This window comes from Podarcis gaigeae, assembly GCF_964106915.1.
Source record: "Podarcis gaigeae genome assembly, chromosome: 12".
Lineage (NCBI taxonomy): Eukaryota > Metazoa > Chordata > Lepidosauria > Squamata > Lacertidae > Podarcis > Podarcis gaigeae.
Window position 1 is genome coordinate 25,774,384 of NC_139688.1, and position 14,913 is coordinate 25,789,296.

At 44.1% G+C, this 14,913-nt stretch overlaps 1 protein-coding gene across 4 annotated transcripts in view; it reads left to right on the forward strand.

The window, feature by feature from the left end:
• Nucleotides 1–8,214, forward strand: part of FAM171A1 (family with sequence similarity 171 member A1) — a 70,205-nt gene extending 61,991 nt beyond the window's left edge. For all 4 annotated transcript variants that reach the window (XM_083704755.1, XM_083704756.1, XM_083704757.1 and 1 more), the window contains 3 exons: nucleotides 1,376–1,492; nucleotides 2,021–2,135; nucleotides 5,358–8,214. In XM_083704755.1, the coding sequence (XP_083560881.1) occupies nucleotides 1,376–1,492; nucleotides 2,021–2,135; nucleotides 5,358–7,065 (1,940 nt within the window). In that variant the 3' untranslated portion in view covers nucleotides 7,066–8,214. The remainder of the gene's footprint in view (nucleotides 1–1,375; nucleotides 1,493–2,020; nucleotides 2,136–5,357) is intronic.
• The last annotated feature ends 6,699 nt before the right edge of the window (nucleotides 8,215–14,913 follow it).

Consider the following 14,913-nt stretch of genomic DNA (forward strand, 5'->3'; position numbering starts at 1 on the left):
TTGATGGTAACGTTAATCCATCTGAAATACAATTGCAGCGCAAGGATATACTTCTAATTTCAAGTGATTGTGGTGGTGGCACAGCCCATGTTTATATGATTTTTGAGAAGTGTGCAGGAGTCGTCCCACCAAATAAAAAAAATGACTAGGGCATGGGTATGCAAACTAAGGCCCGGGGGCCGGATCTGGCCCAATTGCCTTCTCAATCCGGTCTGTGGACAGTCCGGGAATCAGTGTGTTTTTACATGAGTGGAATGTGTCCTTTTATTTAAAATGCATCTCTGGGTTATTTTGGGGGCATAGGAATTCGTTCATTCTTTCCCCAAAAATGTAGTTTGGGCCCCCCATAAGGTCTAAGGGACAGTGGACCGGCCCCCTGCTGAAAAAGTTTGCTGTCTCCTGGACTAGGGTAATGAATACAGCAGAACTTGAATTGAGCTCATCTCCAGGTACTTTGCCTGCTTCCCTCCTTATTTGTTAGTTTTGGCGCCCACTGCTGACGGAAAGCAAAACTACTTGCGCTTGTTTAATAAAACTCTGCCTAAAAGTCACGATGGTTGTGCTACGATGGGCACGTAGACATTCTTTAAATTGAAAACAATGGGGCGCGTGCGCACACCTCCCTTTGCTAAAAGCTTGCTGCTGTTGCTCCTATGTGATAAACATGTAGCTTCAGAGGTTTGAGGGACACCAACAGAACACTCTTATACCCATAAGTCACATTGTGTCTAATTTGAGCTTACTTCCAGGTCAGTGCGCATAAGATTGCAGCCTTAATGACCTACGCTAACGTGGATTTTGATCACTGGGGCTGCTCTTTTCCTCCATGAATTCCTTCCTAGAAGTGCACTCACTGCATCCATGACAGCCCAGCATCTAAATGTTTGTACAGGAACTGCATCTACAGCCCCTATCATAAACTCCAAACATTGAGATTATAATGCTAAATGCCTTTGTGGGCCATTGGGGACCGTCTCTTCCTGGCCAATACCATCTTTGTTGGAACCAAGGAAAGGGTCAAATCTTACCTCCCAGCTCAGTCCCCTTCATCTTCTGTTAACTCTCTTGTTATTCAGCTAACGTATTTCCATGTGACTCATTTAGCATCACGGCCAGCTTTTGTCTTCATAGCACAGTCCTCTGCATGCTTACTCGGAAGCAAGAAGTCGCACTGTTTTCATTGGGGCTGAAGGGCCACGTAAAAGATAAATACAGCTGCAGCCTTGGTCTCTCTGTTATTTTAAAGCAAAGCAAAACAAACAAAAACCACCTCAAACAAGGCCTTTCACCACAAGGTGACTTGTGTCAATGCACAGAATTGTTAAGGCTTCCTTTTATGGTGTTCCTAAGTACATTTTGAATCCCTGTGTTACAGGAACATGGTTGAAAAGCAGCTTGGGCATCGTAGAACAAGAAGGAAGCGAGATGACCTGGACTTATATTGCCCCACAGCTGGGATACTGGGTTGCAGCCATGTCCCCTACAAATCCAGGTGAAATGAGAGTTTTCTTTTCTTCGTTCCATACATATCTGCACACCTTGCTGTGAATGGGCCTGTGTGTTTCACTATAGTATCAGTGCACCCGCCATTTTAATTACCCACAAGGCCCTCCCAGCGTACTACTGCTCTGGGGCATTGTGGGAAGTATGAATGGTGGGCCACTTGTCACTGTCTGGCGTGGGTGGCATCACTCCTGCTGCCTGCAGAAGCACCTACAGGGGAGCCCCTCTGAGAAGAGGTGGTTTTAGGATAGCATGATTGGTTCAGCTGCACTGGGTGCCAGCACTGCAACAATAATGTAGAATGGGGTGCAAGAGTTGGGGGCACTGAATTGTAGCATCACAGAGAGTGCCACTGAAATTTGAGAGACCAAAGTCTGCCCCTGTTCCAAGGAAGGGAGGGGTGCACACTAGGACCCAGAACCAGCCTGTCCCTTAAATATACACTCAAAGGGGAATTGGAAGGCTCTGTATTGGTTGGATTGCTTTTCTTCAGCCTTTTCAACTTTTTCTCTTCTAGGTCCCGTTGTAACCCAGGACATAAGCACTTACCACACAGTGTTTCTTTTGGCTATTCTAGGAGGGATGGCTCTGATACTTCTGGTTTTACTGTGCCTCCTCTTGTACTACTGCAGGTAAAAAAAAACCTCTCTTTTTTTTAACCAATTACGAGTTTTCCGGTAAATTTTCCATCCTACATTTCAAGCATCCATTAAAAAAAAAAAAACGCAACCTAAAACTGCAATGTAATTACATTGTCCATCTCATACTTCCTAAAAGGGTCTTTGTATACTGAGCATATTTTGGTCCATAGCAGTAAGTCACAATATCGGGACCACAGATGTTTGAGCAAGAGGTCATGTCAAAATGATTTGGGGGCCTCTGGAAGTTTCACAGTTCAATTTAGTCTTGATGTAACCATGGTAAGAGAATATGAAGTCCCTATGAAAGTGTATTGATTTTGCTGTCCTTCTAACTCGACTCACTTCTTTAGTTTCTCTACTAAGGCTAACTCTTGTACCTTGGAACCACCATCCTTGCAGCATGAATGGGGGTTTCTGGCGCAAATGTTTTGCTGCCAATAGGGAAGAAATTAAGTATAATCTCCACTGTGTTTCCTCAGTTTGTGTACAGAGACCATCCCATTTTGCTTTAATACTAAGGGGGAAAGAAACATTCCATCCTGATGAGTGATCCTTTAAATTTTCTCTCTCTTGGCACAGAAGCTCTCAAAAAGAAAAAGAAAAAAGCATTAGATCTCTAGGAGCACCTTGAGTGAGATAAAAACAAGAACTGAATGAGAGGGTCTGAACCATCTGAAACTAATTCAGACCAATGTCCCCTAGTTGAGCCAGTAACTGATCGGTTTGAATAGATGGTGCATTTTGTACAACCCTCTAGTTGTCCATTTCTTAAATTGCTTAAATTTTCTTTCCTCTGTGGTATAAAAAGGGGCACAATGGGGAACTAGGGAGTCACGCCCATATTCCCCATGTTACAAAAAGCTGGCTTTACGCAGGGGGTTATCAATTTCATTTAAACCATATGCAGTTATCTTTAGAAAGGGAAGCACTTTGTAATAGTGATCTTGGTCCCAGTTCAGCAGTCCACATCCTGATCTCCCCTTAAGATCTGTTTCAATTGCTTAAGGTGACAGGCATCGTAGTATAACTGGAGGAGAGGCATCCAAAGCCATCAGCTTCATGTCTATTGTTTGCCATTTCATTTTGCAACGAGGGGAAATGGTGCTTTCTCACAAACACTTTCAGTTGGTGCACTGATACGTATACCAGCTGCCATAATAGTCAAGCAAAATTACACCTTTGGATTTCAGTTCCCTGTTATAAGCTCTGCTCAGGCATTCTGAATAATAATAATAATAATAATAATAATAATAATAATAGTTTTATTATTTATATCCCACCCATCTGATTGCATTTCCCTCGGCCACTCTGGGCGGCTTACAACACATAAAAAATTGTAACACATCAAACATTTAAAACTTCCCGATACAGGGCTGACTTCAGATGTCTTCTAAAAGTCAGGTGTTTATTTCCTTGACATCTGGCAGAAGGGTGTTCCACAGGGCGGGCGCCCCTACCGAGAAGGCCCTCTGCCTGGTTCCCTGTAACTTCACTTCTCGCAGTGAGGGAACCGCATGTGATATCCCCCTAGTCCAAATGAGGGCCTCCTTTTCAAAGGGAAGAACAGCAATGGGAGAAAAAGGATTTCGTTTGAAGGAAGATTTGATTGCCATTATGTATTATTTATTTCCCAGCACTCCTGAGGCCTTTTCAGTGTGGCTTACAAAAGTGCAACAATACCAAAAAAACAACAACACACCATTAAACACAAAAAGCAGCAGCAATAAATTATATGTAAAAGCAGCATTTAAAAGCCATAGAAATAAAAACAACTTAGGCCAACACATGGAAATGGCAGAGCATGGACGGGCATGCTAACTCTGACTCCGTCGTCTTTGCCTCAGCATGTAACCTGGTGACTCTTTGTGCTGTGCCAAAACCTCCTTTACTTGTGAAGACTTCCCGCATTTTGAAACCTTCACCTCACACAATATTCTAGCCAGGAGAAACTCCCAAGACAGACTGCTGTCCCTCTGAGAGCAGAGGATGCATGGCTTCCACAGCCAGAAGGACAGTTTTGGATGCAACCCAGTGAACCTAAACAAGCTTACTGGAGGGTCACATATTAAAAAGAATCATCTTTTTTTTTTCTTTTAACATGTGAAATTAATGAAAATATAAGTAGTTGATGTATTCCAACGGAACTTTTAAAAGATAAAAAGCAGCACAGACATTTAGGAATTCTATTATCATCATCATCATCATCATCATTATGTCTCTTTTCACAAAAGTGACTCAGCAACTTAAATGGGGGGACAGGAATTAAAACCAAGTAAAAGAATGGAGAATAAAATAAAAATGTTCATATATATATATATATATATATTTGCTTTCGTAGATTTTCACGGGTACAGGAATGCAGGTTTTGGTGTCCTCGGGTGTCTTCCCGTGTAAAAGTTGGGGTGTCTAGGCGACGTTTCGACGAGGTCTCACTCGTCATCTTCAGGCTGGTGCTTTCGGCTTCTTGTTACTGGAACAGAGCTCTGTTCCAGTAACAAGAAGCCGAAAGCACCAGCCTGAAGATGACGAGTGAGACCTCGTCGAAACGTCGCCTAGACACCCCAACTTTTACACGGGAAGACACCCGAGGACACCAAAACCTGCATATATATATATATATATATATATATATATATATGTACAGTCGCACCTCAGAAGTTGAACGGAATCCATTCCGGAAGTCTGTTCAACTTCCAAAATGTTCAAAAACCAAAGTGTGGCTTCTGATTGGCTGCAAGAAGCTCCTGCAGCCAATCAGAAGCCACGGAAGCCCCGTCGGGCATTTGGCTTCCAAAAATAGTTTGCAAACCAGAACAGTCACTTCTGGTTTTCCATCATTCAGGAGCCAAAACATTTGGGAACTAAGCTGTTTGACTTCCAAGGCACAACTGTATATAGAAATAAAATGTACAGGCAAATCCAGCCTCACCTGCCCTACTAAAAAGATGAGCACAAAAATAGGCCACAAATATACAAATTAAGGGCCAAATGCCTGGGTAAATAATAATGTTTCTGCCTGGCAACCAAAAACAGATAAAGATGGTGATGGGCATGCTTCTCTAGGGAGAGCATTCCATGAACGGGGAGCCAACCAATAAAAAAACCTGTTCTCTACAGAGCTGTCAGGTTGGAACCCTGAATAGGACCATTCACTTAGCACCTGCAACAAGATATTGTCTTTTGTTAACTATTTTTGTTCTCTTTTTACGATAGGCGAAAGTGTCTGAAGCCACGTCATAAGAAACTGCAGCTGTCCTCAACGCTTAGTGGCGCTAAGAAGGATCAGTCGACCTCTATGTCCCACCTCAACTTGATATTTTCGCGCCGCGAGTCAGAATTCCCTGGTGGGTTGTCCGTTGCTAGCAATGGACACACAGAATCCTCCGGCCACAAGGAGCTGATGGGAGCTGTGCGCATGGAGAAAGTGTGTTCGGGGGGAGAAGCAGATATGCGCACTCCCATGCTCAAGCACACATACAGCACCTCGCAAGAGTTCAGTTCCCGAGAAGAGTTGCTTTCCCATAAGGAGAAGGATCAGAGCCGTATGTCTCTGGAGAACATGGCCTCTAGCGACACTCTGCGAAAAGACTACCTTAAATCAGTGGATAGCTTTCCTATAAACCCCAGGAAATCTATGGAGGCATCAGAAGGATATGACTCCCCTGACAAGGAAGATCACAGGAGGAGTTACAGTGCAATGTTGACTCGGCCTTTATTTGAGAAGCCAGAGCAGGCCTCCATGAACCATATTTCCACAGGAAGTAAATACAATCTCCAGGAACAACTGTACCCCATCCCTTCAGCACCCGAAACAGAACTGTTAGACTGCAGGCCCAGTGAATGTATGATGTCTCGCTCTGTTGACCACCTCGAGAGACCCACTTCCTTCCCTCGGCCAGGTCAGCTGGTCTGCTGTAATTCTGTTGATCAGGTTAATGACAGTGTTTACAGAAAAGTATTGCCTACGCTGGTTATTCCAGGCCATTATATGAAACTTCCCGGAGAACATCCTTACATTAGCCAGCCTCTGGTTGTTCCCACCGATCAGCAGATCGACATAGAAAGGCTCCAGGCGGAACTATCGAGCCCTCATTCTCAGCTCTTCCCACACTCGCAGCAACAGATGCAGCCCCAGCAGCTGGCCGCTCAAGCAATATCTCAGCAGCATTTGCAAGAAGCTGGAGCAAGCGAATGGAGCACCCAGAATGTCTCAATGTCTGAATCTGTATCCATTCCGGCATCACTCAACGACGCCTCTTTGGCGCAGATGAATAGCGAAGTGCAGCTTCTTACGGAGAAAGCTCTCATGGAGTTAGGAGGAGGCAAGCCTTTACCTCATCCTCGGGCGTGGTTTGTTTCTCTTGACGGGCGTTCCAACGCTCATGTTAGACATTCGTACATCGATCTTCAAAGAGCTGGGAGGAACGGAAGCAACGATGCCAGCTTGGATTCTGGGGTGGACATGAACGAGCCCAAATCCGCCCGGAGAGGAAGGGGAGATCATTTGTCCCTGCACCAAACCCACCTGCAAGTTCAGGTACATCCGCAAAAGGAGCAGAAAGCTCCCGACAGCACAGCTTACACGCAGCTTGTGTATTTGGATGATATGGACCAAAGTGGCAGCGAATGCGGTACAGCCGTTTGCAGTCCAGAAGACAGTGCGCTAAGGTGCCTCTTGGAGGCAGGGAGCAGAAGGACAGGCAGCCAGCTGCCCAGCCTGCAGGAGGAGACGCTAAAACGAACAGTGGAAAGTTCACCAGAGCCCTTAACGAGCCCAGAGCACGGAATGACTGTCCATAACGAAGCTGAAGATGATGAAGACGACGAGGATGACGATGACGATGACGATCAAGGAGAAGATAAGAAGAGTCCTTGGCAAAAGCGAGAGGAGAGGCCACTAATGGCATTCAACCTAAAGTGAGCTGCGGTCCATTCATCTTTTCCCCCACCGACCCAGGGGAGTATTAAAGTTGCCAAATATTTCTTTCGGCGGATGTTCTCAGTTTGTCTGTGGAAAAAGGAGAGGGGGGGAGAACCCTCAGGGTGGGGGCAATGGAGGAAGTGCAAAGAATTACTGTGCAGATTCAGATAGTTGCTCTGAAGAGGCCGCGCGAGGGACGCTTCCTACGAGAGAGCTTTTAAGAGTGTGACTCTTGATTCCATTTACTTGACATCAGCCATCAAGGACGTTTGGACATGTTTGGCATGCGGTATGGCGGATTATGACCTCAGATTTCCCCGGAAAGGGATCTATGTGAAACTTCATTGCGTTTTCTTAAACTCAATTGTATCATGACAGTGCTACTGAAAGGGTATCTTTCATTAGACTTTGAAACTTGACGTCTACCGATATGCATTATCTCCAAGGAAGGCTATGCATTGCTGCTTTTTAGTAACCTTTTTTTGCGTAAACTATGCTTTTCTTACTTATGTACAAGGTAGTTGTTAAACATTTTATGTCCTTACGATAAGTCTGCTCAGCAACTGATTTTTACCTACACAAAAGCCTGAGTAGAATCTCTTGGTATTTTGAAGAGCCTTTTTTTAACGAAGCCAAACTGAATTTTAAAGTCAGCTGCGATTCCTCTGGTTCCAATCCCCCACTCCCAAGTGCCTTTTTTACAGGAACAATGAACAGCCCCTTCTTTTTGCTAGCGCCTTGAATATTCAGATTTCTTTCTCTTTCTAAAGCTTTACATTTTCTTTTAAGAACTGCATGCCATCAAATGTCTGTGCTGATGGGACTCCTTTCACCACAGTGTGTTCCCTAGTTATGGTGTGTACTGTGGATTCTGTTTAGCAAAGATAGGCTAGAGGACATCTTTGGAAAAGCAAAAACCCGAAAGTAGCCAAGAAGATAGTTGCAATGACTGTAAATATGGTGTATATAGGCTGAAGTAACATGGACTATGGACCAAGCAAGTGGACTGAATGTGTGTTTTAGAGAGTTCGGGCAAAAGTTATTATGTACTATCCAAAAGTGCCAGATAAACACTTCTGTGCTTTCTCTATATAAAGCTGCTTGGTTATCCAAAAATTGTAAGTGAAAAATAAACTTTTTAAAAATTTAGGATTTTTTTTAATTCCTCCTTTTAGTTGCAGCATTATTATTATTTACTAGCAATTTGAACTCTACAAAGTGGCTGCTGAGGTTGGTGTGCTTGAATTTTATCACTTAATTCTCATGGAATCTCAATGCCCTCCTTGGTTCATCTATGGCAAGGGAGGGGCAATGCCAAACACCCGGCTTTCCATTTGCCACTGTTGCGGAAAACATTGTGGACATAGGAGATAATTGAACACAGAAAGTCCACTGACAGTGATTCAAAGGCCAAAGTGCAGCTCTAATGCAGAACCCCAAATGCAGTGCAGCCATATAAATCCTGTACATTTCCCCGGGGGTAATTTTAATACCTGTTGTGTTGTTTTTGAAAGAAAACTCAAGGCAATTAAAATTAACATTGCCATCTGTTTTAAATGGCTCCCTAAACTGGGGGGGGGGGGGCAAAGGTGAGTGTATCATTAAAGAACATAATAATTCTTGTGGTTTTCCCAGATGTTACACAATTTGCTTTGTATATTTTGTTCTAATGTTGTCGACAACAAATATTAAGAAAGCTATTATGCATACACTACTTGAGACCTTTGGGAATGCTTGTATTAAAGAATACATCTTTAACGTTCTTGCTATGTTTCAAGGGCAAGGGTGGTCTATACAGGATTGGAGATCCATAATGGATGTATTGCAGTACATTAAATAAGAACATAAGATGAGCCTGTTGGATCAGGCCAAAGGACAATTTAGCCTAGTGTCCTGTTCTCACAGTGGTCCAACATATGCTTATGGGAAGCCTGCAAGCATATTATAATATACATAATTCCTGTAAAAAGAAACTAAAGCTTCATTCATACATGGGGTTTATTACATTCATTTTACTGGTTATAATGAAAGAGCTTCTGTCCCAATTTGCAATGTTCCTTTTACACTGCAATTACCTATTGCGTTACAGAACTTTGGCTTTCTGATTAATTTACCAGAATCCCATGCTAAATTTTAAAAAACAGGAAAGAACTGCATGTTGGCATACCGCTTCAGATTTCATCGCATGAGCAGCTGAGTTGGAATCATGAAAAACCATGTGAAAATGGCAATGCAAAACTGCGATTTTCTGGAAACAGCATGGAAATGAGCAGTAGTCAACTTCCTCAAATTCTGCTACATTTCCAGAAGTGGCTTTTACATCATGTGATGAAAGAGCATACAAAATGTAAACATTTAGCAGGTAAGGAAACAAAGGTCTCTGATACGTAGTTACTCTTCTCATCCTGGGGGTCGAACAAAGAAGATACTCGGAGGAAAACTTTCTCCAGCTCTTCTCCAGAGTACCTGGTGTAACTTAGATGGCACTTCCCTCAGCCAACATATTCAAGAATCCCCCCCACACACCTTGGTAGGGCAAAGGACCCCTGTTTGTGGTATCAGGAAAGCTTTGGCATTTGCTTGGGGCAAACTACTCTCTCAGAATCCTACTTTTTTCCTCATCTCCCTTACTCCACACCTCAGCCGCTGCTCCTCGCTCTCCCTCACCATCATCTTGCAAAAAGGGGACACTTTATGGTTTTGTCCTCCCTAAGAGGTGTTGAAATGCATATTTACTCTGCACCCTGTCCTACAGGCTTCATAGTATAACATTTATACTAGTGGATGTATACCAGGGGTACCTAAGTCCTAGCCCAGGGACCTGATGTGGCACCCACAAAACAATTTCATATGACTCTGCAGACCGCTCACAATTTTGGTAGTAACCATGGCATACACAAAAAACAAACAAACACAACTATCCACCAGCAACTCTGGGCCACTGCTGTCACAGAGTGGCATTAGTTTCTGCCATGTTCACTGGCTGACCTTGGGCCAGGTCACTGTTTGAAGGACCTTGCAGGATTGTATTCAAAACAAAACGAAGTAACCTAACATTCCTCTTTGCTGTGTGAGCTTAGTGGAGAAAGAGGGTGGAGTCCAAATGTGAAGAATGTTCTAGGACAAATGTGTTCCTTTGTAATATATTTAATGCAGAGATCTGGTACTTTATAATACTGCAGGTATTTGAATGAATACGACATAATCCTGTCTTCCTAAACTCACCTCCCCACAAAAAAAGAGAGATTACCATATTGGCAAATACAGCTCCTGGAAATGTCAGCTGTACTGGCAGGAAGAGCTGAATGGAGTATGTGGCTAGGCCAATAATGAAGATGACTCCCACACCCAGTAGAGAAAACCCTCAATGGCAAATTCAGCTCCCCTGTTAATCACACAGAAGTGATGCAATCGTTGATTGATTGATTGATTGATTGATTGATGCAATGCCTACAACACCTAAACAAATCTGAACTTTGCCTCTCCTTCCTTGCGATGGCATTCTGCTTCTCCAGAGAGCCGTTTGAAAGTGCCACTGTTGTCTTTTTGACCTAGATGCTGGCACAAGGAGCAGTGCTTGAAATTAATTGGGCCAGCAGTCTTTTTGATAGTAACTCTCGGCAATAACCCTCAGTTACCCACCAAGGACCAGGTTATAGCTCAATAAACGGCGGCACCAGCTCCACTGTGCTTTTCGTGAACTTATTTCTGGCAGTTTTTTAATTTCAAGCAAAGGCTGTTAACGAACAGGATGTAATTAGTGTGTACAAATGAGGCACTTCTCGGGGATAAAACAGCTACCCAAACAAAAGCAATGATCCTAATTTAAGAAATCAAATCTCTTTAACACAAAAACCTGATAACAATAAGAGAGTCACTAAGAGAAGCACGTATTATTTCTTCAAAAGATTCATAGACCGTGTTTCAAACAAAATGCTTCCCCAAGTGATTTACAAACATGTTGTTTACAACAAACTAAAGCTCAGCCCAGATAAGATGAGGCACTGTTGGTGGGTGGTTCCCAAGATCAGATGGATGGGAGGTTTGCTTGCTCTTGATGGGGTTACGCTCCCTCTGAAGGAGCAGGTATGTAGCTTGGGGGTACTTAGGGATCCATTGCTGTCACTTGAGGCTCAGCTTTAGCCCAGCTGTGCCGCTATCTGGACAGGGATAACCTAATTTCTGTTGTCTATGCTCTGATAACCTCTAGGTTATAATACTGTAATGCATTATATGTGGAGCTGCCTCTGATGACAGTTTAGAAACCTCAGCTGGTGCAAAATTCAGCGAGGCAAGATGGTTTGAGCGTATTACACCAATCTTGGTCTGACTGCCAATTAGTTTCCAGGCCCAGTGTTTCCCAACCTTGTGCCTCCAGATGTTTTTGGCCTACAACTCCCATCATCCCTGACCACTGGTCTTGCTAGCTAGGGATGATGGGAGTTGTAGGCCAAAAACATCTGGAGGCACAAGGTTGGGAAACACTGCATTAAATGACTCCTTATGAACCTACCTACCCATTAAATGACTCTCCTTATGAACCTACCTGGACCCTGCAACCATCATCTGAGACCCTTCTTCATGTGCTGCCTCCATGAGAGATCTGGAGGATGGCAGTATGAGAAAGGGCCTTTTCTGCAGTGGCTCCCTGTTTGCACAATCCTCTCCCCAGGGAGGCTCACCTTGCCCCTTCATTATACCTATTTAGGCACTGGGTGAAAACATTCCTCTTCAACCAGGCCTTGGGCTGATTGGCATTCTATGGCCTTTTACATGTGTTGGGTTGGGTTTTTTGTTTTGTTTTGTTCTTGGTTTTGTTATGTATTTTGTATTTTTATGCTGTGAACCACACCATGAGATCTTCGGACGAAGGGCAGTATACAAATTTAATTGATAATAATAATAATGCATACAAGCAAACCACAATATAATTTTAAAATCAGATTAAAAACAGACATGTCATTGCATTTTAACTGTTACAGAATATGACTAAGGTCAGCATAAACTAGCACCAGACTAGCAATTAAAAGCAACAGTCAGAAGGTAGGTCTTCACACCCTTTTTAATTTGTTAAGGAATGGGCCCTGCCTAACTTTGTGCAGAATTGAGTGCCGTAATTGTAGGGCCACTGCTGAGAAGGCCCTGTTCCGTGTGCCCACTAACCTAATAGTCTTTGTAGGTGTGCACTTAAGTAGGGTATGTGAAACAGGGGCAGATTACTGGCTAGCTGCTAGAGGAGAAAAAAACAGTCAATCGTGTGGGCGGTTGGGGAGAGGTAGAATGGATCTGGCTAGCCACTCCACAGTTAAATGTTGTAATTTGCTACCACAATGTGTGTTGATGGCCAACTTATGTGGCTTTAAAAGCAGATTGGGTAAATCCATTGGCTATCAATGGATGCTGGTCACAGTAGCTGTATTATGTTACCTCCAGGTCCAGGTGCCTCTGAATAGCTGCTGAATAGCAGCAGTCGGAGAGAACCAGGGCACTCACTTCCTGCTTGTGGCTTTCCACTGGGGGGGGGGGACAAGATGCTGGAATTTGATAGGCTTTTGCTTAGTGGCTCTTCTTAGTCCAGCCTCGTCCTTGTGAATTTCCTCTAAAACTTCTATTCATGTAAGCCAACAGTGGGGAGGTAGTGCCCTTCCAAATGTTGCTGGAACTACAAATTATATCCCTATCGGCCATGCTGGCTGGGGCTGATGAGAATTGAAGTTCACCAACATCTGGAGGACCATAGGTTCCTCACTCCCTTACGTAAACAGTGGGCACACTGCTTTTTAGTATAACAGGCTTATTTAAAGAACGTGTGCATCCTTTGGCTAAAAGGTAAAGGTAAAGGTACCCCTGCCCGTACGGGCCAGTCTTGACAGACTCTGGGGTTGTGCGCCCATCTCACTCAAGAGGCCAGGGGCCAGCGCTGTCCGGAGACACTTCCGGGTCACGTGGCCAGCGTGACATCGCTGCTCTGGCAAGCCAGAGCCGCACACGGAAACGCCGTTTACCTTCCCGCTGGTAAGCGGTCCCTATTTAGCTACTTGCACCCGGAGGTGCTTTCGAACTGCTAGGTTGGCAGGCGCTGGGACCGAGCAGCGGGAGCGCACCCCGCCGCAGGGATTCGAACCGCCGACCTTTCGATCGGCAAGTCCTAGGCGCTGAGGCTTTAACCCACAGCGCCACCTGCGTCCCATCCTTTGGCTACAGAGGGTTTAATTTAAATGTGGGTTTAATTTCACACAATGGATGGAATGTTTTGGCCCCAATGCAGTGGATCCAGTACACATGCAGATGGCCACATGAAGCCCCATCTGTTAACCATACAGAGCTCAGGGTTGGGGACACCACCACCCATGCAATGGGTGCCTGCACAGGACTTTCCCCAACATAAAAACCATGGGTAATGTTAATATAAATTTATTTCTCATACTCTGCCCATCTGACTGGGTTGCCAACAAAAACACAGGAAAAACAACAACAACAAACATTAAAACTTACCTATACAGGGCTGCCTTCATATGTCTTCTGGAAGTCAGATAGTTGTTTATTTCCTTGATATCTGAAAGGAGGGCGTTTCACAGGGAGGGTGCCACCACCAAGAAGGCCCTCTGCCTGGTTCCCTGTAACTTCACTTCTTGCAGCGAGGGAACCACCAGAAGGCCCTCAGAGGTGGAGCTCAGTGTCTGGGCTGCATGATGGAGGTGGAGACAGTCCTTCAGGTATACAGGGAACTGAGGCCGTTTAGGGTTTTAAAAATCAGCACCAACACTTTGAGAAAACAGGGAAACACCTCTGCTTGAAGAGGTGCTGCCACACAGGCATGCATAGCTCCAAAGGAAACAATGTACATTATTCATCCTCCCCACTTTTAGAATGTTTTTTAATTGTGCCTCTGACCTATTTACATAAAACAATAAGGAATATTCATTTAACCCCGGTAAACCCACACATTAAAAACAAGTTGCCATAAAATTTATTAAAATGCAACCAGCAGTTTTAAAACGCATCTACGTAATAAAATTCCACGTTAAAAATATACAAATTTGTGCAGGCTTTTAGATATATATATAGCCTGCACAAATTTGTATATTGTATAGGCTCTGTCTTCTCATTCATCATATATATATATATATATATATATATATATATATATATATATGCAGGTTTTGGTGTCCTCGGGTGTCTTCCCGTGTAAAAGTTGGGGTGTCTAGGCGACGTTTCGACGAGGTCTCACTCGTCATCTTCAGGCTGGTGCTTTCGGCTTCTTGTTACTGGAACAGAGCGGGATCTCAATGTTTGAGTTCCTATAAATACTGTAGAGGGGGTGTGGTGTCTAGCCTCCAATGTTCTGGGCAGAGAGGAAGTTCCCAGGCTAGTGTGCCTTTTCTTCTTTTGTTCCTTAATTACTTGAGAGATACCTTGAGTGATTTCTTGAGTGATATCCTGAGTACCACTTAGGTGGGTCATTAGGTGTGGATTAGTTGCTAAAGTCTTTGTGTCTTGACCTCTTGAACTTTGTGAAGAGTTTTCCTGAGAAGATGGATGTATTGCACTTAGTTGTGCTTTGGCTTGGCTTCGTGTATAGGGGCGAGCTGTGGTTTTGTGGCTTGTGTCAGCCAGATCTGTGTAGGGATTGCAGGGGGGTGCAGCATCCGGAGGTGCCACCATGGATTGGCTACTGGATGGTGTCAGTAATTCATCTGTGGAGAGGGTCTGGGTTTGGGTCTGGTGTGGTTGATTGGTGTTGGCGTTCTGTGTGCCTCTGGATCTGGTGTCAGTTTTTGTGGAGAGGGCTAATTTCCAGATGTCTGGCAAGCGGGATGTGTCGTCACGCTTGTTCATGTTGTGAGG